The sequence below is a fragment of the Phacochoerus africanus genome, chromosome 7 (assembly GCF_016906955.1).
Source record: "Phacochoerus africanus isolate WHEZ1 chromosome 7, ROS_Pafr_v1, whole genome shotgun sequence".
Lineage (NCBI taxonomy): Eukaryota > Metazoa > Chordata > Mammalia > Artiodactyla > Suidae > Phacochoerus > Phacochoerus africanus.
Genome location: NC_062550.1, coordinates 39,572,640 through 39,596,963, shown reverse-complemented (window position 1 = coordinate 39,596,963; position 24,324 = coordinate 39,572,640). Strand labels below are relative to the sequence as shown.

General features: G+C 37.8%; 1 protein-coding gene and 1 pseudogene across 2 annotated transcripts in view; both read right to left on the bottom strand.

Moving 5' to 3' along the window:
- Positions 1–2,528: 2,528 nt before the first annotated feature.
- LOC125130397 (E3 ubiquitin-protein ligase RNF114-like) lies at positions 2,529–3,203 on the bottom strand (annotated as a pseudogene).
- Positions 3,204–7,757: 4,554 nt separating this feature from the next.
- The window catches only part of TBC1D15 (TBC1 domain family member 15), a 78,850-nt gene continuing 62,283 nt past the window's right edge, over positions 7,758–24,324 (bottom strand). For both annotated transcript variants that reach the window (XM_047787206.1, XM_047787207.1), the window contains 6 exons: positions 18,843–18,943; positions 14,694–14,793; positions 13,855–13,952; positions 10,636–10,752; positions 10,025–10,111; positions 7,758–9,084 (listed from right to left, as the gene is read on the bottom strand). In XM_047787206.1, the coding sequence (XP_047643162.1) occupies positions 8,863–9,084; positions 10,025–10,111; positions 10,636–10,752; positions 13,855–13,952; positions 14,694–14,793; positions 18,843–18,943 (725 nt within the window). In that variant the 3' untranslated portion in view covers positions 7,758–8,862. The remainder of the gene's footprint in view (positions 9,085–10,024; positions 10,112–10,635; positions 10,753–13,854; positions 13,953–14,693; positions 14,794–18,842; positions 18,944–24,324) is intronic.

Genomic DNA, 24,324 nt, shown 5'->3' with positions numbered 1-24,324 from the left:
CTTTTTGGATAAATTATGAAATCTATTTATATTTCACCTTTCAAAAGCCAGAACATAATAAATGTCACTTTCTGGAAAGTCATCTTATTAGAAATACAGGAAGTGCACTTAACACAAGGAAATCAGTTTCTTGGTACTACCAGTGAGATCACTATCTTCAGTTCCCTCAAACGAAGGTCTCGTCAAATTTCCCTCTAAACTTAGACCAAGATGATCTCAATTCAGGGATTTCTGAGCAAACTTTTCCCAGAAATTACAGTGAAGAAACTGACCATAACATATGGTCCCTTCCATGTAACAGCATATTAGAAGAAATTACTTTTCCTTCAAAGGACCCTGTCTTTGCTGGTTCCCAGGCACCTGCACTCTCAGTAGCAGGTAGGAAGAGGCCCACGGCAACAGTGCATAGGTCTAAACCGTGTCTTGTCATCTGAAACCTCAGCCACTGACCAGGAAAAAAATGTCCATATTTAAACAAGAGGTTTGATGGGAAAATGAACCTAAAAACAGATGCCTTTGGGTCAATCTGAGGCTCTGCTCTTATAGATTATAAATCCCTTAGCCTTGTATTTATTAATATTCATAAAACCTGTTGAATTTCAAGCTTCCCAAGCTGTTACCAAAGCAAATTTCCAGTAGACAGTTTGCATTACCAACTGCTCACAAGAGTTGCGCTGTGCCTTTTGAATAGCGTGTCTTGTCAGAGAGACAGCAGGCGGTGATGTCAGGTTTCTCATAACCTCTCTGCTTTAGAAGGCAGGACTTCACCCACTGATTTACATGTTGAAGCCAGTTTTATAAGGAAACCATTGTGACAGAAAAGCAACACTCAATTTAATTTACTAAATAAGAGATGAAAGAACTAGTATCCAGTGGAGCCCCCAAGCTTCTTTTTTTTTTTTTTTCTTTTTACAGCCCCACCTGTGGCATATGGAGGTCCCTAGGCTTGAGGCTGAATCAGAGCTGCAGCTGTAGGCCTACACCGCAGTCACAGCAATCCAGAGTCTGAGCTGTGTCTATGACCTTTAACCCACTGAGCAAGGCCAAGAACCCACATCCTCATGGTTACTAGTCAGCTTCTTAACCCTCTGAGCCACAGTGGAAACTCCCCCAAGCCTCTTATTCTTTTGAGGACTTCTTTTGGGTGTTTCAAGGACAAGAATATAAGCAGGCTCCCAAAGAGCAAGGTAAACATGACCGAGTCATTTGAAAATACTTCATTAGTTTGAAAATCACACCCAAAAGCTATGACCTTTCCACCTCACTTAGCTGACACTTCTCCCCTCTTACGGATAAATGAAGTTTAACTTTCCTAACCTAGAAACACTTATTTTTACTAAAAATATGTGATTATGCCTGATCCTTAAAAGGTACCATACAGGAGTTCCCCTTGTGGCTCAGCGGGTTAGGGACCCAATGTTGTCTCTGTGAGGGTGCAGGTTTCCATCCCTGGCCTGGCTCAGTGGATTAAGCATCTGCATTGCTGCAAGCTGTGCTGTAGGTCACAAATGCAGCTCAGACCTGGTGCTGCCAGAGCAGTGGCACAGGCAGAAGGTGCAGCTCCAATTAGACCCCTGAACTGGGGTCTTCCACATGCCACAGGTGAGGATGTAAAAAGAAGGAAAAAAAAAAAAAGTACCATGCAGGCATTTAAGACTGAACCAGTTAATCCTAAGGGTGTGAAAGAATGGTAGGAAAATGTCACTCACCAAAACTTCCAGACCATGTTAAACCCAGGACATTCACCCCCAACAGGACTCATAAAACATGAGGTAACTCTGACTTCTGGCAGCTGCTGCCAAAGACCAACTAATAGGAACTTAGATATCACTTATATCTGGAATCTAATATATGGCACAAAGGAACCTTTCCACAGAAAAGACAATAATGGACTTGGAGAATAGATTTGTGGTTGCCAAGGGGTAAGGGGAGGGAGAGGGAGGGACTGGGAGCTTGGGGTAAACAGATGCAGAATGTTGCCTTCGGGATGGATTAGCAATGGGATCTTGCTGTGTGGCACTGGGAACTCTTGTCTAGTCAATTATGATGGAACACGTAATGTGAGAAAAAAAGAATGAAAAAAAAAATAGGAACTTAGCACAGAAGGGGCTCCTCAATAATCAGATACATTGTTGCCAAAGTTCACACACCTCGGGACAACAAGAGGACACACGTCTCATTTGTGCTATTCATGACCCAGAAAAAGTGCTGGCTGGCTCAGAATACCTCAGAGATCAACACTGTTCAGGAGGAGCAAACATGAAGCAAGAAGGACAGGTGGCGGGGCTGGGTTCCCTTCCAAAGAGGAGGCAGAAGTTCCAGAAAATGGCTGAAGAGCAGTAAAAGACCAGATATGTGACAAACAAGGTGAACAGTAAGGGAAGAGCCCAAAGGAAAGAGGGCTTTGATCGGTGGACCTGTTTCCCTGTCACAAGTGACCCTGTCCTAATACCATGGCTCACTTCCAGGTGTGTCGTACATTTTAGGTGGATGAGTCACATGTTTCATGCTTAACACGAAACGGAAGCTCAGGAACATGAGCCTACAGGGGAGCGCTCCACCACCTGGTTCATCGTGTCCTCTTCATCAGTCATAATTCAAGAAAGTGTCCTGTAAAAACTGGTGCCGCGCTGGATATGCTCTATGAAGTTGGTGCTGCAGGTAGCTGGGGTCTCCCCAGGGCGTTCAGGCACGCACGTACTGGACAGACTGCAGATCTCGTGTTCATGCTAAGGGATAGCTGGCAGTGTTCAAGACCTTGATCAAAATTCTTCTCAGGACACTTAAGGACAAGGAAACGCATAACGGTTTGGGACATTCCTTGGCTGAAGGGACCCATCCTTGGTGGTGGCCTTCACACCTTCCACGATGTAATTCAGCTATCTGGAACACGTGCACCCAGATCTTAGATAGGAGATTTTTACATCAGTCACGGCAGTAAGTCGCTGTGCCCTCAACCTGCTGCTGGAGCTCCACGGCTCTGACGCCAGGTGCCAGAGCCACACATCCCACAGAAAGGCTTCTTCAGCTTCAGAGATTTCTGCAGGCGTGCAGAGGAAAAGACATGTCCACAGGGCACCTGCACTGACTTCTCATACACCTCTAGGCCCACCAGACCCGTGCAGCAAGTCAAGGAATTGGCCTCTGCGGCTAGGTGCTGCCAGGGGCGCATCACGCTCGGGGTCCTGAGGTTATACCGCCATCTTGCCTGGGCGGAGCCCTGCGCAAGCGCAGCTGAGCAGGAGGAGGAGTCAGAGCTCAAAGGTGCAGAGCTCACGGATAGCCCGGGTAGGGCAAGAGCCGAAATATTACTTAAAACAGAAGGTGGCGTGCGATGTAAGAAAAAGACTCAACTATCAAGCTTCAGTAGGTGCAAATAGTGCTATTTCCACTACTTCCAAAGGAGAAATACATTTTGGGGAAAAAAGAGTTTTAGAGAAGTGGATTTGAGTTGACCGCAGTACCATATATTGACTTTAAATAGCAAGCAATTATAAATGAGATTGAAATTTGGGAAATAGACCTGGGAATAGAAATTTGAGAGTAATTCAGTAGTTACCTGATGCAGGACATGAACTCTCCAAATAAAAGAAAACATATAAAAACCCTCCCTAGAGAGACTGGAACCCTTCTGCACTCTCTAGGGAAATGTAAAATGGTACAGCTGTGGAAAAAAGTAAAAGCAGAATTACAGTATGATCCAGCAATCCCACTTCTGGATACATACAGGATAGAGGGAGGTCCAAAAAAGATATATTATTTATAAATATCTTTGAGTCCCCTGATAGCAGGGACTCCAGAGATATTTTTGCACCCATGTTAAGAGCAGTGCTATTTTCACAATAGCCAGAAGGTTGAAGCAACACATCTCTCAGTGAATGGAGGGATAAACAAAACATGGTCTGTGTGTGATATACATAGTATATATTTACATGGTATATAAATTCAGCTATAAAAAGGAAGGAAATTTTGACAAATGCTGCACAGGGATAGTGGCATGCAACGTAAATACTAAGCACTCAGAAATACCTTGATGGTTTCTCGATTGAAAAACAGTTTGCTTTGCAAAGTGAGCCTGTGACATCCATGGAAAAGAAAATGTACAATCAGGGGAGTTCCCGTTGTGGCACAGTGGAAACGAATCTGACTAGGATCCATAAGGATGCAGGTTCCATCCCTGGCCTTGCAGTGAGCTGTGGTGTAGGTTGCAGACTCGACTCGGATCTGACATTGCTGTGGTTGTGGTGTAGGCCAGCAGCTGCAGCACTGATTTAACCCCTAGCTTGGGAACCTCCATATGCCATGGGTGCAGCCCTAAAAAGGAAAAAAAAGAAAATGTACAATCAGGCCATGTAACATCTAAAGCAACTTTAAAAGAGCTCTAGTTGTGTGTGTGTGTGTGTGTGTGTGTGTGTGTGTGTGTGTGTGGTTATTTTAGTAACTTTTATGTCTATCACTTTTTTTTGTTGTTTCTTAGTGCTGCGCCTGTGCCTGGAATTTGTTCTTTTCATTCTACTTTTGCATGTAAGGAACAATACACCCTACAGATATTTGTGAATATCTGTACCAATTATTCGAACGTTCCAATTCTAACTGAAGAACCTGTACTACATTAGGAAAATGTATTTCTGATTCCTGACAGTTCTTAGAAAGAGACAATTCATTTGATTACAATCAGTTTTTCTTTAGTTTGTAACAATGTAGTTTCCATGGGCTAAACGGATGCTTTGGATATCCACAGTCCCATCTCACTGCCCTCTCCTGCCCACCCTTGGTGTAAGGACAACACACTTGTTTTCCCTAAGTCAAGGTAGATAGCATGAAAAACAGGAGTCTATTTATAAAACAGTGAGAAAAATACTTGATAATCAGAACAATCCTCAAAAATCTACAACTTAAAACTCCCATATTATAAGGTCCCAAAGGGAGAACAGACCAAATACAGGGCATCATTCAATGTCAGTATTTACATTGAAAGTATAAGTAAGTACAGATGTCCACTACTGGATAATGACATTAAATACTGATGGAAACCTTTCAGGTTTACTTCAAATTTAATACTGCTCCATGTCCAGAAAGAAAGTGACACTGAAAGTTTGTCTTCAAAATATAAGAACAGAGGGGGAAGAGTTCCCACTGTGGCACAGTGGAAACAAATCCCACCAGCAACCATGAGGTTGCAGGTTTGATCCCTGGCCACACTCAGTGGGTTAAGGATCCAGTGTTGCCATGAGCTGTGGCATAAGCCAGCAGGTCACGGATACGGCTCGGATCTGGCGTTGCTATGATCGTGGCATAGGCCAGCAGCTCCAGCTTGGATTCGACCCCTAGTCTGGGAACCTCCACGTGCCGCAGGTCCGGCCCTAAAAAGACCAAGAAGAAAAAAAAAAAAAGAGGGAGAACCTACCTAAAATAGGCTAAGATGACTGTTATCGCATTTTACTAAAAATGGTGACCAGAACAAGGGAAAATCCACCTTGGAAAATCTACGAACTACTTTTTAAAAACTTAGGGACTTGTTTACCTGACCATAAAGCAAAATGTTGAACTATGAAATACAATATTTAATAGCAGTTATCTAACTTCAGGGGGGCTCAGGAACCACCTGGATGCTTATTAAGATGCAGATTCCTTGACCTCACTTCCAAAGATTCTGATTCTGTAGATCTGAAGTAGAGCCTGGACATGTACTTTGACAATATAGATGGAAGATTTGGAAATGAGCCCTCTGAAGTTATTTTAATTAATGGAGGTTCAGCACATAAAATCATTAGCATGGGTCAGATCACATTACTGTTCTCACATTATATAATTTATAACAATGGTTCCCAATATGGGGGGGAATCAGAAAAAATTTTGAGAAAATTTATTACCTCTCCACCAAAATATGCATGTATGCACATAAGACTTCAAATACAATAAAAAGTTCATGCATCTTCTGAAACCTCAAGTAAAGAAATCCAAGCTGTAACAACATTACCTTATTACATAGTTGCACACAAAGTCAAGTGAAGTTCTAGGTTCTTCAATAAACATTCTGGTTACTTTTTTCAAACTATCTTTAATAATGGGCATAACTATATCAATTTCTCATAAGAATCAGTTGGCATCCATAAGAACCTTTGGAAACACCAGGTTCAACAAGAATCATTATCCCAAAGACTGTTCTACTTACTCAAAAAAGCTAGTTATCACCAAGACTAAAGTTTCCAACATCATAGATGAAGAATACTAAATATATGAAACAATCAAAACAGGAATGATCTTCACTGCAAAAAGGTTTCCCACAACCCTTATAAGAACTGAAAATATTTCTGTAACTAAATTACTTGAATTTTAACTTTAAATATCACATCATATAGCACAAAATATTTTACATTTACTGGTATGGACAGAGCATCTTGTGAAAAATGAATTAAAATCTTTAAAAAGTTAGACTATTTACCTGATTTTTTTTTTGCCTTTTTGCCTTTTCTTGGGCCACTCTCTCGGCATGTGGAGGTTCCCAGGCTGGGGGTCTCATCGGAGCTGTACCGCCGGCCTACACCACAGCCACAGAAATGCCAGATCCAAGCCACGTCTTCAACCTACACCACACACAGCTCACAGCAACACCGGACCCTTAACTCACTGAAGCCAGGGACTGAACCCACAACTTCAGGATTCTTAGTCAGATTCGTTAACCACTGAGCTATGAGGGGAACTCCCTGAACTATTTTAGCAACATCAACAGCTCAAGTTTCCACAGTATTTGCTAACTGGATTTTGAGGACTCTGATTAAAACTTAGTACCATATTATTATCACTTCCATATAAAAAATGGGCTAAACAGAAGTTCCTGTTGAGGCCCGGTGCGCTACGAACCTGACTAGTATCCATGAGGATGTGGGTTCAATCCCTGGCCTTGCTCAGTGGGTTAAGGATCTGGCACTGCTGTGGCGCAGGCCAGCAGCTCTAGCTCTGATTCAACCCCTAGTCCGGGAACTTAATGCCACACGTGCAGCCCTAAAAAGCAAAAAAAAGGGGGGGGGGGCTAAATAGAAATTCAGACTGTTTAGTAAAAATGTTTTTAACAAGTAGCTTTAATAATAAAACTTGACAGAAGTTCAACTTCCTAAATGTATTTAGATATTTTAAAACTCTGAAGTAGTATTATATTACGTAGTAGAAAACTCCCCCAAAGCCTCTGACCAGGAAGAACAAGAAGGACATCAAGATGTTCTCAGCAATTTCCTGAACAGCAGGAAATGAAAGACTGGAGATGCCGGCTTTTTGATCAGTTTACTTTTTTTTTTCTGAATAGGCTTACTCATTATTAACTGATGAAAGATAAAACACATATGTTATTAAAAACTAAAATCTAATGGTTCTACTGTTATGATTGTCAGTTAATGCTCAAGTAGGAAAAAAGTTCATTTGGTTCCCTAGCTTTCTGGCAAAAAAAAAAAATCTATCTACTGGGCCATTTTATAACTACATTAACCTTTATTTTACATTATTAATGTCAATTGTAGAAAGTTGCTTTACTGCTTCAGGTAATTATATCCTTCAAAGTAACACTATGCCCAATTTTAAGCTAATGAAAATTTTTTCAGTTATATAAAGGGTCATGTTTCTTGCTCATTTCCACAATTCATTCAAATGATTATTTCAATCACATAAAAATATAATAGGATGTACTGGGGTCCTTTGGATTTTTTTCTTCTCATGAAGAACTAGCCGATTATTTCTAAGTGTAATTTAACTGAAAACACTACTTTAACTTCAAATTTATTTTAATGATATGTACAGAAGTTAACAAATTACAATTAAAACGGAATCAGTTATGTTAATTACACATAACTTAAAATCATGCAACACTGCATGGTAAAAACAACAGCTTCATTCATATACAAAAAGGTATTACTTTGAGAATCATGATAGTATACTGAGGTTTTTAACATAAGCTTTTTGTAAAGTGTATTTCATAAAAATTTAAAGACCTGATTAATCAGTTAATACATTATTAGGAAAGATAATAAACATTATTAGTAAAGTGAGGCTACAAGCAATTAACTTGAAAATTACACCAGGTATAGGGCTGAATGTAGTCTCATGAAAGAAATGTTTGCTTAAGAAAATAGTTTTGAAAAAGATCTCATATTGAAGCTATGTATTAACTTTTTGAAATCAGGTTATACAAATCAATAGTCAAGTTACTCAGTTAAAGAAAATATGCCTATCCTTTCTTATACTCATAAATAAGTACTTATACAGTCTTTATATACAAGTGAAGAAAAGTTCAATGTAAAAAATATACTGCCAATCCACTTATTATGGTTGAAATAGCTCTTTATCTACACATTAAATTGCATCGATGAAAATGTCCAATTTAAATCACATTCAACCAGCACAAATATTTAAGCTGAGTATTGTTGTAAACAGTAGAGAAAAACAAATTCTTTCATTTCATCACTGGGTAACAACTGACTTCTCAGCTTAGAATGCTATAGAAAGGCTCAACATTTAATGGAATCCAAACCTACTAAACTTGGAGTAAACAAAGTGAATGTTTTCAAAGTGCATAATTTCCAACTCATCCACTTGTAATATTTATCCAATTCCAGTTCATCAGCAAGAAAATAAAATGTACTTAGCTATAAAAATACTAAGGAATGTTACTGAAAAGGAAAGGCTATTTGGTAGAAGTAACTACAAAAATAATTAGTTTAAATCTTTGTAAAGCTTTAATGCAAGAACATCAGTACACTTTCTTTCCATAAACCTTGAAGCATGATCAATACCAAGAATTTAAATTTCCACCTTTCAAGTACTTGAAAAAAAGCTGCAACAAAGTATCTGTTCCTTAAGCAAGAAGAATGATCATGCAGGTGTTAATCTGCTGACATTTGGGGACACTGATATCTCTGGTGGGTTGTCATCTCTGGCTTCACTGGCAGCAAGTACAGGCAAGGAGTTACTGTGAAATGAAGATGTAGGACAACTAGTCATGCCAACATTTTCATCTTCACCAATGTCTGAATCTGGTGTTGTAACTTCACTGTCCTGAAGCCCCAGGATCTCACAAACTGCTTGTGGCAGCTCCTGAATAAGAAAAACCAAACGCAAACCACTGTTCACCACGGAAGAAAAGTAATCACAAATTAACACTTCTACATTTGAGCATGTGTTCTAACAGTGAAATTGTTATGCACCCTCTCAAATTTCCTTCTTCAGGCCAAATGAAATCCTAACCACTCTTTTTATTACGTGGTTTTCTGATCTATTCTGCATTAGTTACTCTCTACCCCACCCCACCACTCCCACTACAACAAGCATATTGCTTTCTAACATTTTGCATTTATTTTCTTCTCCTTTCTCTCTCAATACATGGAAGTTCCTTAAACATAAGAAGTATCTCATTGGCAGGTTTTAAACAAAATAAGTATTTGTAGGACTGAACCAAAATATGTATTTGAAACCATGAACAAATGACACAAAGATCAAATAAGAATTCTTATTAAAAATACAAAAACCAAAATACATCAAAAGTATAATACTCTAGTTTAGTTTAAATTCAGAATATATCAAATTGGTTTTGTTTTTAGAGATAGTTAAGAGCTTGACTGAAGCAAATGTAATGACATCAACCAATAATGTTCATTAAATTATCTCTGACTGACACCTGTCTTTACATAGAGACACTACATATTTCATATGCGGTCCTATTCTGTATTCACTAATGGGTAAAATATCTATGTCAGTTAAATCCTACAGCCTTCTCAGTTGTTGCAAAAGTGTTTTCATTACTTTTGTCATTTTGTCTAATTATATGTTTCCTGTCTTAGCATAACTAATCAATTGTTTTCAACTAAGTGCTATAAATCTACAATGGTACGCAAAAGCTAGCCAATGCTTTGTGTCTGCCTTCAACTTGCTGCCCTCTATTTTACTTCTAAAGTGAAAAATTTTATTCTTTCTGGACCTCAATCCACCCAAAAACATACAAACAAAAAATTCTGCAATTACTTAAAACACTGTATACCTTGCATTTGACCATCTGTAGAGAAATTGCTTCTGCCTTGCATAGTACATCTTCCACATCAATTTTCATGGACAATTCATTGATATGCTAAAATAAATCAATAAAATAACTGAAGCTGAAACATCATTATATTCTACTATATAATTTATTACCAGCTGTATTACACTGTAGACAAAATGCTGCAAATAAAATAAAAATACTCCTATACTACAAGTAAACAGGAAATTTAATGTATCTTTCCTTAGATCATTTCAAGTTTTAAAGCTAAAGAATAGCTAATAAGCTTATGGAACATTAAATCCAGTAGCTGTCCCAAGTCTACTATCTCAAAGTCACAAGGAAAAGACAATTATTTTTTTTAGAAAACCAAACTATATAGAAGAGCATTTGCTGAATTTCCTTTTCTTCCTAATTAACTAGGAAAAATAACTGGCCATTGTGTACTTGTTGAACTGTCATTCTCAGAGTCAGCCCTAGTACTAATTGTTATTGATAAAACTTAAGTTACACAAAGGATTTGATAATGCTTCAAGGAAATATTTTGTACATGAGCAGCACCAAAAAGGAAAAAGAACCAAAATATTAAAATCTAAAATTAAAGGAATAACTACCTTAAGTATTTCATTAAAGCCATAGTGCTTTTCCATTATTTGCTGCTTTTCTGATTCCAGAATAGCACAACAGAGAAGAAGATGGAAATTTTTACATGGTAGTTCAGTCCACATTACCTATAAAAAAAATAGAACACCTATTTAATCAACAATATAAATTCTAAAAATATTTTACTCATAGATACAATGCTGAACTCTGAATGACTTCTATGAAAAGCAGACGTTACCTACATAGGATAGTCCACATTTTTTTTTTTTCTTTTTAGGGCTGCATTTGCAGCATATGAAGGTTCCCAGGCTAGGGATCGAATCAAAGCTGTAGCCGCCGGCCTACACCACAGCCACAGCAACACAAGATCTGAGCCTAGTCTGTGACCTATACCACAGCTCATAGCAACACCAGATCCTTAACCCACTGAGCGAGGCCAGGGATCGAACCAGCAACCTCATGGTTCCTAATCAGATTCGTTTCTGCTGAGCCACAACAGGAACTCCAACACCTTTTTATTTATTTATTTTTTTGGCTGTACCTGTGGTACAGGGAAGTTCTCAGGCCAGGGATCCAACCCATGCCACAGCAGAGACAATGCCAGGTCCTTAACCTGCTGAGCCACCGGGGAACTCCCACACTCAAATAAGCTTTGGGGAAGGCAAGTCTTACCTTTACCTACAATGTAACTAACATCAAGTTTAACATTATGTGAAAATGAAGAATTCCATATGTGGCTTTTTAGGTAACTACAATAACACTGAACCTAACTAATATGATAAATGGTATTAACAAAGGAGCCACAGCTATGAGGTTAAGGTGTAAGGGTTAGAGGTATTTTCAATATTTTTCTGAACCTTCAGTTTTTCACTTCTAAATTATCTTCAGTCTCTGATTGGCGGCGGGCGGGGGCAGAACTAAATCCTGGAAATAAAGACTCAATTACACACTGAATGGAATCAAAAGCACCAGAAGTAGCTCTACCTTCTAAGCACTATATTACATTATATAACTCAGTATTCCAGATTGTGACAAAAACTGAATCAGGCACTCAAAATTTATACCCAAATGTATAAAACATTTGATTAATAGCTGCACTTCTCCCTAAGTGTAAGTAATGCCCTAAAATTTAAGGTCTTAATTACCCCTGGTTAATTTACCTAATAATATCTTTTCTAGAAAGAGCAAAAGACCCAAGTAAACAATACTATTAAGGCAAATCTGAAATATTTTTTCTTTCACCAAAAGTAAATCAAATTGAATCATTTTCAGACTAAAACCAGCTTTTGAAAGTTGAATTACAATGCAATTAACCTCAAAGATGTCATTAAAAATTCCAATTTATTTGGAAAACACAAATTAAGGAGTTATTTCAGCTCTGCAGTAATTTGTTAAAAAAGTTGCAATACTAATTTAACACAACTGATAAACTCTAAACCATGATTCTAGGTCAAGAATATGTGAGTTTCTAATTTCAAACAAAGGAACTGATACTCTCTAAAGCAATGATCCTTCAATCAGTACATTACCTTCTCTAATGGTAGCACAGTCGCCAAAAGTGTAAACACCTCAGAGGGCACAGGGGTTCCATTAAATATAAGTCTATTTATCATCCAAAGATATTATTTACCCCTTTCTTTCTTTGGGAAATTTTCTGTCATCTTTATAAAGATAAGGTAGGAGTTCCCATTGTGGCTCAGTGGGTTAAGAATCCAACTAGTCTTTGTGAGCATGAGGGTTCGATCCCTGGCCTCACTCAGTGGGTTAAGGATCTGGTGTTGCTATGGCTGTGGCATAGGCCAGCAGGTGCAGCTGATTCAACCCCTAGCTCAGGAACTTCCATATGCTGCAAGTGTGTCCTAAAAAGGAAATCAATCAACCAGCGAAAAGATAAGGTAGCAATCAGTCATTTAACCAATATTCTACTTCAAAAGCACATCCATCTGCTAACTATTCTGTTAATTTAACAATTAAAAGGAATTCCCATCATGGGGCAGAGGAAACAAATCCGACTAGGAACCATGAGGTTGCGGGTTCGATCCCTGGCCTTGCTCAGTGGGTTAAGGATCCAGCATTGCCATGAGCTGTGGTGTAGGTTGAAGATGCAGCTCAGATCTGGCATTGCTGTGTCTCTGGTGAAGGCTGGAAGCTGTAGCTCCAATTAGACCCCTAGCCTGGAAACCTCCATATGCCATGGGTATGGCCCTGAAAAGACAAAAAAAATAAAATAAATAACAGATATGTGAGAAGAAAACAGTAGTTTTCTGTTTCTCATCAAGAGTTGCCCTGGGTGCAAAATGGAATAAAAGGATATACACTAAAATTATGATCATGAATATCCTATAGAGTGGGGAAGAGAGAAATGGAGCTTGGGGGGATGATTAAAGATGTGAGCTACAGCTTAAAAAAATTTTTGGAAGGAAAATACTATAAGTAAATACAACAAAATGTTTAAATATGTTAAACATAGCGGGACCTCTGTTATATTATTCTTAGTATTTCGTTCTAACTTAAATTGCTTTCAAAAAAAAAAAAAGCGAAACACAAGTTTGTTCCTTCCCAATATTTAAGACTACAAATACAGTACTATCTCAATTATTGATCAGCCTGTCAAAACTCCCTTAACTCTATACAAATCTATATAAGAATGTGACAGAGCCTCATATAAAGTCAAATCTCCCAAGGCACAGAACACAGGCACAAATGATCTAGAGAACAGGTTCTGGGAAACCTACTGGCCCCATATATCGCAAGAATTTATTTATACAAAAAAAAGCTCCAAAGACTAGACATTCAGTTCAAGATCTTTTTTTTTTTTTTTTTTGCTTTTTAGGGCTGCACCTGTGGTACATAGAAGTTCCCAGGCTAGGGGTTGAATCAGAATCAGAACTGTAGCTGTCAGCCTACACCACAGCCACAGCAAAGCCAGATCTGAGCTTCATCTGCAACCTACACCACAGCTCCCAGCAATGCCAGATCCTTAACCCACTGAGTGAGGCCAGGGATTGAACAAGCATCCTCATGGACACTAGTTGGGTTCATAACCTGCTGAGCCACAATGGGAACTCCCAAAATCAATTTTTAAGAAGAGACCACAGACCATCAAAACTTTGGAACATAACTGCTTTAGAAATTTCAGTCAGGATATTGCAATCACATTTATACTCTATAGATAGAAAATATTTTTTTCATAATAAATATTATATTTTTATAATAATTTAAGAACTTACCTCCCATAATCGAAGAATATCTAGAAAACTAAATTCCCTTTTAAATCTGATTAAAAGCCATCTGAAGCAAAAATAAAGGTATCCAGAATCCTGGGATTCTATATAGAAAGAAATATATATATATATATGGCTTACTATTATGCTAATTATCTCAGAATACAGTGACCTATTTCAAACTCAGAATTCTCTATCTTAGGCTATTAAAAATCCTATAAATGTAATTGCCTTCTACTAATTTAAGGAAACAATTCAAATTTGCAGGCTAACTTCTTTAAAAGAAAACCACAAATAGAGTCAACCCTCTACATGCGCAGGTTTTACAACTGCAGATTCAACTAACTGTGGATGGAAAGTATTGGCGGGTGGGGGGTATTCCAGAAAGTTCCAAAAACAAAGCTTGAATTTGCCAAGCCCAGCAACTATTCACATAGCATTTACATAGCAAAAAGTTGTTAACACAGCAATTATATTATTAGGTGTAATAAGTAATCTAGGGATGACCTTAAGTATACAGGAGGATGTGCACAGGTTATATGCAAATATGCCACTTTATGTAAGGGACTTGAGTATCCCTTTAATAAATATGGGGATGGTGGAGGAGTGGGGTGTCCTGGAATCAATCCCCTGCAAACACTGAGGATTGACTGTAATTCATTTTATGAGTAAACTATTTTAAGGCAGAATTAAACAAGGATAGTTTGGTCCCACACCCATATTCCTCAGAGGAATTCTCAACACTGGCAGAGTATATATGTCTTTAAAAGAGTTCTTCATTTATTTTTTTTCAGAGTATTACACCCTACAACTTGCTGGGTACAGTTTTGGTTCATGAAACTTACCTAAGTAGCTGCAAAATCCACTATCCAACAATCGAAGTAAGGTACTTAGCTGAATTAGCTGAGTCTTCATGCCTTGCATTTGTTCTTCAAAATTTTGATGCTTTAAAAGGAAGTAAATGTTGTCACACAATTAACATTTAACAAATACTTTAGAGTATATAATCACTGATGACTACGCCATGAATATAAGGACAAATGCTGGACTTACACCACATGGCTATGTTTAAAAATCACAACTAATTAAAATGCCAAAGCAACATTAAAAGAGGGAAAGAGAATCTCTGGTCTCAAACTAAGGATTATTTTTTTCCCTCCATTTATTTAGGTAAAGAACAATGCAGAGACAGCAGCTATAGACTGACTGATATACTTATTTCTTATGTCAAATAAGAATCCTGGTGAAAGGCAGACACATTTGGGAAATAAATTTTTATCAAATCACTTCCATCGTTAAATATTTCTTCAAATTAATATATGAAATAAAATTTATTTTTTTAGATTTGATGATTTTTTTTTAGATTAGATGACATTTTAGGGAATCTATGAAGTTAAAACCATTTTAATGTCAATGCTGAAACAATCTATGCATTTTGTACTTTAATTTCTCCTCTAAGTGTAAAAGTTTTATGATGTGTGATACAGCAATAGAGTGCGTACAGGAGCAGAAAAGAAAGTCAGCTGTCTTCTGTTAAACTACACAACTAAACCAAGCATAAAGGAAAATACAAAATGTAAAATAATCCCTGGGAGTTCCCATCGTGGCGCAACCAGCAAACATGAGGTTGTGGATTCAATTCCTGGCCTCGCTCAGTGGGTAAAGGATCCAGCATTGCCATGAGCTGTGGTGTAGATCACAGACACGGCTCAGATCTGGCACTGCTGTAGCTGTGGCGTAGGCTGGTGGCTACAGCTCCAATTAGACCCCTCCATATGCTGCAAGCGCGGCCCTAAAAAGACAAAAATAAAGTAAAATAAAATAAGATAATTCCTCTTCTCAGTAAATTTTATTTTGGAAAAGTTACTTTTCATTAAAAAAATGTATGTACGTTAATGTGTAATACATTTATTTTTATTTTTTAATGAATTAGTAAATATTTCTAAATTTCTCAGTATTAATTTTTCAAAAATATCAATACAAAATAACCCACATAATCTTGGAATTCTCAGTAATATTTAAGAGTGTTAAGGTGTCCTTAGATCATTAAGTTTGAGAACTGCCATGGTTTGTATGTATTAAATAAACCCTGAAGTTGAGTACAATCCCACCCAATACTTCGGTCAAGGTTTGGGGAATGGAAGGTACACCAAAATAAATGAAAGCCTTTAGATGACTCTGATCCCTTTAATCCAGATGTCCGAACCCCTCCAGGGTGATCTACTACCCTAATCTTTGTGAAAAGCCTAAGAACAACATCCCCTCCCTCACACTTCTTTTTTAGTTTTAGAGACAATAGTGGCACTTTATGAGAAGTATCTATCAGATTAGAAACCATTCATTCTTGGTAGCAGAGAAAAAATGAAGGGCTACTGATTCTCCATAAACTGGTTTCTCCTTAATGATTTAAAGAACTACTTCAACAGACTGACACAGCCCAGGGATACAGTTTCTTCACATTTCCCACATGGAACTGGTAAGTGAAAGGCAGAATTAACTCTAGAGCATAATTTTTCTTGTGACACAGCCAAAAGATATACCTAGTCTGGAAGTACTAATATGGCATAACCACTGCTATCCACCATAGCGTTATAAAAAGAAGCAATCCAAAATGACAGAAGCCAACTCAAGAAAAGTAACTATTCCTGGGAAAAGAGAAATGAGATCAACAAGGGATATACAAAGGGCTTCAAGTGTAACTAAATAAATACAAGTGTGCATACACATATACATGTACATATTTATGCATGGATACATATATGTATAGGTACATATACATAGGTGTGTGTGTGTGTGTGCATATATATATGGAAGGGGGTGAGAGGGACAGGAAGCACTCAACTATACGGCAAAATGAACGGTGGCTATAAGAAAGTTCATTAGATCATTTTGCAAATATTTCCGTAATATGCAGAGACCTACACTAGATATGTGTAAATATCAACAGAAGTAAATAGACACTGGATTCAGCCTGACAACACAGTAAAAACATACATGAAATAAAGTTGTAAAACAAAAAGGAGTCAAACAGCAGCACAGATTTAAGGACACCAAAACAATAGCAACGCAGTGAAAAATAACCATGCAGATTATTTTGACTGTAACATATTGCCCTTTTGTTCAAATATTACGAAACAAAAGAAGTTAGTAGACTATATTAAGAGATCTTTTTAGAATAAAGACTAGAAAAATCCCCAGACCATTCTCAATGGAAAATGCAAATAGAGAACATTCACTGTGAAAAAGACAGAACAAAGACCGTGAACCTTCATACACAAAAATGACAGACTGTGAAGTATATATTACAGATATTCAAAAAGTAGACTTTACTTTTGAGACCTAACTACATGCACACATATGCATGTATGTGTGTATTTGGAATCATAAGCCAATATATTTGAACATGCTGATAATAGCTCAGTTTTTATGAAAATTATTATTGTTTAAAAAAATGCAGTACGTTAGTGCTAGTACTTGCAATAACTATAAGTAGAGATCTAAACTAAGCACTGGGGAAATATCCATGTGTTTATTCTACAAAAATCTGTTGAACAAAAACTCCTGCTCAGGCATCAGGAAAATACTGGAAGCATATCAGAGAACTAGTTAAACAAAGACATGATCCCTTTTATCAAGGAACACACTAGCTCTAGTGAAAAAGGGTAAACAACAAAAACACAAGGAAAGCAGACAATAGTTTTGATACAATTAGTATCAATTGTACAGACCTTTATAACAAATGCCTCAGGTTTCTAGAGCACTTGGGAGTAATTGGAACTAAGAAGGCAGGTAAAATCAATCAATCAAAAAGGTAAGGATGACAAACTATGATATTACCAAATAACTGTAATTAATAATCTTTCCAAATATTCCAAAAACATTAATTCATGGTAAAGGACTATATAATTTGAATATTTATTACTTTAATAGTAAAGAAAGGGGTTTTTTAAAATATCAACTCTTATCAAGTACAGAAAAGAACTAAGAGAAGTGAGGATGAGTTGGAACCATGGATAAGAGATTTGAGGAAATAAGATAAAATTGAGACAAATTGGAAGGGTAAAGAAAAACAGGCAAGCAAGAAGGGAAGAATGGAAGTAATCAAAAAAAGAGAAGGCTACCACTTCCAAATTTCACATCTGCATCCCAGACTCTATATTATCAGGAGACATTTTATATGATTTTATATTCAAAATCTTTACCCCCTTGCAATCAAGCCATTTCAATATCTGACCATCAAGGCCCAGTATCAAGTATATTAATTTTATTTTGGAAAAGTACAGTGACCTATGTAGTCAGGTCTTTGGATTTCATATGCCTTTATCTGCTTATAGCCCCTCTCCTTTTTTTCCCTCTTTCTAATAAATTACTTCAGAAGACTGTTCTATTTTATTTCCCTGTTAATACTCTCTCTGTACTACTGTCTGATTTATCAATGATAACAGATAAAATGTTCTTTGTAATAATATGTATATATAGACACAGTTCAACTCTAATAATCCCATGCTTCTGAAAAAACTAAGAAGGTGTCAGCGTTACAAATAGTTCAAACAGATCTGGAGAAAAATCAGTCACTATAATGACAAAATCCAAAATGTTCACAAAAGGTAAGGATATTACTTGGCATGACTAAGCTTTATCTCTGAAACACATGATATGAAAGTTCAACTACTTCACAAGAACTGAATTTTTCCATTCCATCAATATTCTTTAATGACTCATGGCTCTTCTGCAGACCATAAGCATTTACTGATATTAAATTCTGATTATTCCTTTCTACAGGCACTTACTATCTACTTTTTGTATAAAAACCGTACCGGTATTTCCAAGCCTCTTCAAAAGGCTATTTAAAAAAAGGAAAGAATGAACAAATAAGATAGAGCAATTTTTTAAGTTCTACCATATATTAGCTAAATATCAATCTTGTATAATAAGATTATACAACTAAAATTTTCAAAATTAGTTTGATTAAAGGAAGAAACCTCTGTTCTTACCATTTGGTCCATGTAGGAAGCAAAGCACCAAAAGGCATCCACTTCATTTTCCATCACATATAAAACAGGGGAAAGTAAGTCACTCATTCCTTGCACATATCCTATGAAGAACAGAGGAAAACTAATCATGCCTCTAAAAACCCAAGCTTCATGTATCCTTCTGTGTATATCGCTACCATTCTACTTAAAATTACCTCTTTCTGTTGGTTCCAAAAACTGGTAGATACTGATGTTTGTAAACAAGAAAGAAGAAATCAGGTGAGAAAGATGAGCTGTTTCAGACTGAGATGACAATCAGATATATAACTGCTAGTATGTGTCTTAGTGTAGATATCACTATCAAGAGTGGGTAATATTATTAAGAAATAATATGCAAAAGCATTATGAGAAAGAAAGAGGGGTAAAGAGAAAATCCAGGGGAACATTAAATGTAAGAGTACTTGCTCAAAGAAGATTTGTGAAGGAACAGTCAAGAGATAAGGGGAAAAAAGCAAGAGAGAAGAGTATTGTATGTCAAGGGGAAGAAAGTTGCAAGACCAGAGTGGTCAACAATGCCATACTGCCATGTATGGCAAGTAAATAACAAGTAAATAACAACTTTTAGTTATTTAGGGTCCAACTGGCTTGAACAATCAGACCACTCATTGGTAACCTACACAAAAGGAGTCACAACAAAATTACCTCTTTTAAATGGTCATATTTATGTTCTTTTTTTTTCTTTTGCTATTACTCTATACCCAGCCAATGCTAGCAGATGGATTTAATCCAATCAGTTTAACCATCTGACCATGTCAAGCTTGTTTTTTTTAGTTCCATCTTATAAATTCCTGAATTTTCTTAACTGTTTTACAATTAGATTTCAGACTTCAGATACAAATTACTGAACCAACAAAGGGACAAGAGCACATACTAAGCATTTTCATATCCATATTATCATTCAACTTTGTTAACTTTTGTACATTTGTTAGTTATATGGAGATTTCTTCCCAACAGTAGCTTGGGAAAACACAGTCTTTCATCTGCAGAACCAAAGCTTACATTCAATCATTCACCAAAATCTATGTTAACCACTGGGCCACATTAACCACTGAGCCATGACAGGAACTCCTAAATGGTATATATTTTTAAAGAGGAGGAGATTTCCTGCTAGAAATTATATGCGATTTTAAATCACTCTTATTTTGGAAGAAAATTTTTTAAATGATCCAAGGAAGGCACGTAAGCCAAAGTCTCCTAAGAAAACTCAGATTTGGAGTGCCTGTCACGGTGCAGCGGAAATGAATCCAACTAGGAACTGTGAGGTTGCAGGTCCAATCCCTGGCCTCACTCAGTGGTTTAAGGATCTGGCATTGCTGGGAGCTGTGCTTTAGGTCACAGACATGGCTCGGTTCTCATGTTGCTGTGGCTGTGGTGTAGGCCAGCAGCTGCAGCTTTGATTCGACTCCTAGCCTGGGAAGCTCCATATACCAAGGGTACAGCCCTAAAAAGCCAAAAGAAACAAAATGGAAGGAAGGAAGGAAGGACAAACTCAAAAGTATAAGAAAGACACCCAGTTCACCTCAGGATCTCCTTACATATAAAAGTTTAGCTCTACCTGCTCTTGGCCTCTGCTCTATCATCTACCACCGTGCCTAATCCTTACTGACCTCTCTATGCCTACACTCGGAAAAGTATGTCCCTACTCACATCAGCACAGAAATACATTTGGGTTCCCAGGGCAGGCATCCAATTGTTAAGAGTACCAAACAACAGAATTACCAAGACATTTGGAGAAAAGGGCCAGGAAAAAAATAGCATGCAACACATCTAAATGTAAGCATTTATACAAGCGTATTGCGCGTGCTTTTTTTTTAAAGTAGTACACTTGTGATGATTAATTTTGTGTGTCAACCTGAATGGGCCACAAGATGTCCAGATATCTGGTTAAACATTATCTCTGGGAGTATCTGTGAAGGTGTTTCTAGAAGACATTAGCACTTGAATTGGTGAACTGATTAAAGCAGATGGCCCTCAACAACGTAAGTGGGCATCATCCAATCCACTGAAGGCCTGAATAGAATTAAAAAGATGGAAGAAGACTGAATTTGCTCTCTGCGTGGTTGGCTGAGCTGAGACACCAATCTATTGCCTCAATGTTCCTCTTTCCCAGGCCTTAAAACTCAGGAAGGAGTAGCATCAACATCAAAAGCTCTCCTGCTATCAGGCCTTTAAACTACACCACCAGGAGTTCCCATCATGGCTCAGTGGAAACAAATCTGACTAGCATCCATGAGGATGCAGGTTCGATCCCTGGCCTCGCTCAGTGAGTTAAAGATCCGGCATTGCCATGAGCTGTGGTGTAGGTCACAGAGGCGTCTTAGATCCCATGTTGCTGTGGCTGTGGTGCAGTCTGGCAGCTGTAGGTAGCTCTAATTTGACCCCTAGCCTGGGAACCTCCATATGCAGCAGTATGGCCCTGGAAAAAAAAATAAAATAAACTACACCACCAGCTTTCTTGAGTCTCCAGCTTCTAGATGGAGACTGTGAGCCTTCTCAGTCTCCATATTCATGTAAGCCAATGTCTTATAAGAAATCTCCTTTTCTTTCTTTACTTCCTTCCCTAATAAAAACACTTTTCAGAAAAGAATAAGTAAGTTAGAAGGAAGACTAAATTGTTATTGTCAGAACTTTCCTACAGGACAATGACAGTGAAAGCAATGACAAATATAAAGGCTAAGCCAATTAAAGCATGAAGGAAATTTGATGTAAATTCAACAAAGTGCAAAAGAGTACCACTTTATTGGGTCTGACTACATATGGCCTATAACAGAAATATTTCAAAAAGACTATTCAAGATCTACAAAGTATCTTTCCTCTGGGGGGGGGGAGTAGGAGAAGTGCTTCATCATAAAGGTATAATGAATAAAAATTTACAAGAAGCTAAATTAATCCTTTAAGTCTTTAGCTTTCATTTGGGATCACTACCATATTTCTTCTGCAAGTTTTAGCTGAAGCAAGTAATCAAATTAATCTTCATATTCTGGTTGCTTTCAATTTATTTTATACATGATGTTCTTTGGGGTATATCATGAGTTGGGCTGGAATTAATGTACAAATTCCTTTTGATTAAAGAAAGATTAAAGGTGAATAAATTAGCATTCAGTGACACCCATATTCTGCAGCAGTGTTGACTAATGTACATCTTAATCAGGACTACTACAATTTCTGAAGTAGTTCCCCCAAATTACTTACATAGCAAATCTGCTTCAGTGGGGAAGTGTGAGAAATGAACTCCTGGAGTTCCCGTTGTGGCGCAGTGGTTAACGAATCCGACTAGGAACCATGAGGTTGCGGATTCGATCCCTGCCCTTGCTCAGTGGGTTAACGATCCGGCGTTGCCGTGAGCTGTGGTGTAGGTTGCAGACGCGGCTCGGATCCCGCGTTGCTGTGGCTCTGGCGTAGGCCGGTGGCTACAGCTCCGATTCAACCCCTAGCCTGGGAACCTCCATATGCCGCGAGTGCGGCCCAAGAAATAGCAACAACAACAACGACAAACAAAAAAAAAAAAAAAAAGTAATGAACTCCTTATCATCCTACTTAGTGTACACATTCTTACAGGGAAATGAAAATTTTAATCTCTACATAGGTCAACTTTCCAGGTTAACTGAAGCTTATACAGTTATTAGTGTTATTAAAGTATCGAATTTCAAAAAAACTAAGAGTTTGAAATCAATTTTTTAACTAAACACTCTCCTGCCATCCTGCCTTCTTACATACAGTATCATGAGTATAATTTAACCCTTTATTGTTTATTCAGAATCATGATTATGAACATACACTGTTAAAAAAAAAAAAACACTGAAACATCTTAGGTATCATGTATTATTAGCACTATCTAAAAATTATTCTTCCTCGGAGTTCCCGTCGTGGCGCAGTGGTTAACGAATCTGACTTGGAACCATGAGGTTGAGGGTTCGGTCCCTGCCCTTGCTCAGTGGGTTAACGATCCGGCGTTGCCGAGAGCTGTGGTGTAGGTTGCAGACGCGGCTCGGATCCCGAGTTGCTGTGGCTCTGGCGTAGGCCGGAGGCTACAGCTCCGATTCGACCCCTAGCCTGGGAACCTCCATATGCCGTAGGAGTGGCCCTAGAAATGGCAAAAAGACAAAAAAAAAAATTCTTCTTCCTTGAGTTGCTGTCTGCTTTCAGTAATTTTTGTCTTCTGTCTGCTTCTGATCTTCTTCCTCACTATTGGGACTATACTCAATGCAAATATACCTATCCCTCATCTATGGGCTAAGCAAAAACCTCAGTATGATAGGCTCACCTATAACAGCAAAATTACAGCAAAAAAAAAAAAAAGCAAAAAATTTGGTCCACTGCTTTATGAAAAACTACCTTGACTTCTCACAAGGACAGAGTTCTTAATAAAAACCTTGGGTATGTTTCAAATAACTTAAGTATTTGACCAGAAAGAATGTGAGATTAATACAGACAAATGCAATTAGCAATTTATCCAATTAGCTGACCTGGGACTATGCCCTGAAAAAAAACTGAGCATTCAGGAACTCCTTCTGAGAATATGCATTAACTCCTATCTCAAAATTACCACCTAAGAGCACAGGGCAATTGTGCCCTAGGACAACAGTCCTATTCCCTACAGTGGTAACAGAAACTAAAACGGCAGAGGGCAGGGTGCTGAATGTGTAGAGTTAAGAATGCCAACCTGAAGTAAAGACTTGAGTCTCTACCCCCAGTCCAATATTCACTACTGTGCAATTCTGAGTCACTTTCTAAATCAGTACAACCTTACTACTCATAAAGTAGGGATTACTTCCCCAACTTCTTCAAAAGGCAGCTAAAAGAATAAAACTGAAATCAAAATCAAGGATGACAGCACTCTGTAACCTGAGAAGCAATGTTTCCAATGATCCAATTTGAGGTTCACTATGGATGTGATAGACAGGACTGGCTACATTTCACATTTTAGAGAGAAATCTGTAATATTCAACCACCGGCACCAAAGAGGCTGGTGCCTCAGGACCCACAGAAGAGTTTATATCTTCCCTAACTTACACATAAAAGCCAAGAGGGGGAGCTCCCGTCATGGTTCATGGGTTAAGAACCCAACATAGTGTCCATGAGGATGCAGGTTCACTCGCCTCTTTCAGCAGGTTAAGGATCCAGTGTTGCCTTAAGCTATGGCATGGGTCACAAATGTGGCTGAGATTGAAGCTGCAGTTCCAATTCAACCCTTAGCCTAGGAACTTCCATATGCCACAGGTGCAGCTGAAAAAAAAAAAAAGAAAAAAAAAGAAGCCAAGAAGAATTCACATAGATACAATAAAGAAAATGCACCCATATTCAAGGCTCATTTGAGTTTAATATCACAAAGACCCAATTACCTTCTTCAAAAGGTGTCTCAAGCTCTATTAAGGTAATCTGGAAAACATGTACTTTCACTATCCTCTAGTTGGGAGTCACTAACATCAGTAGAAACTTTTCC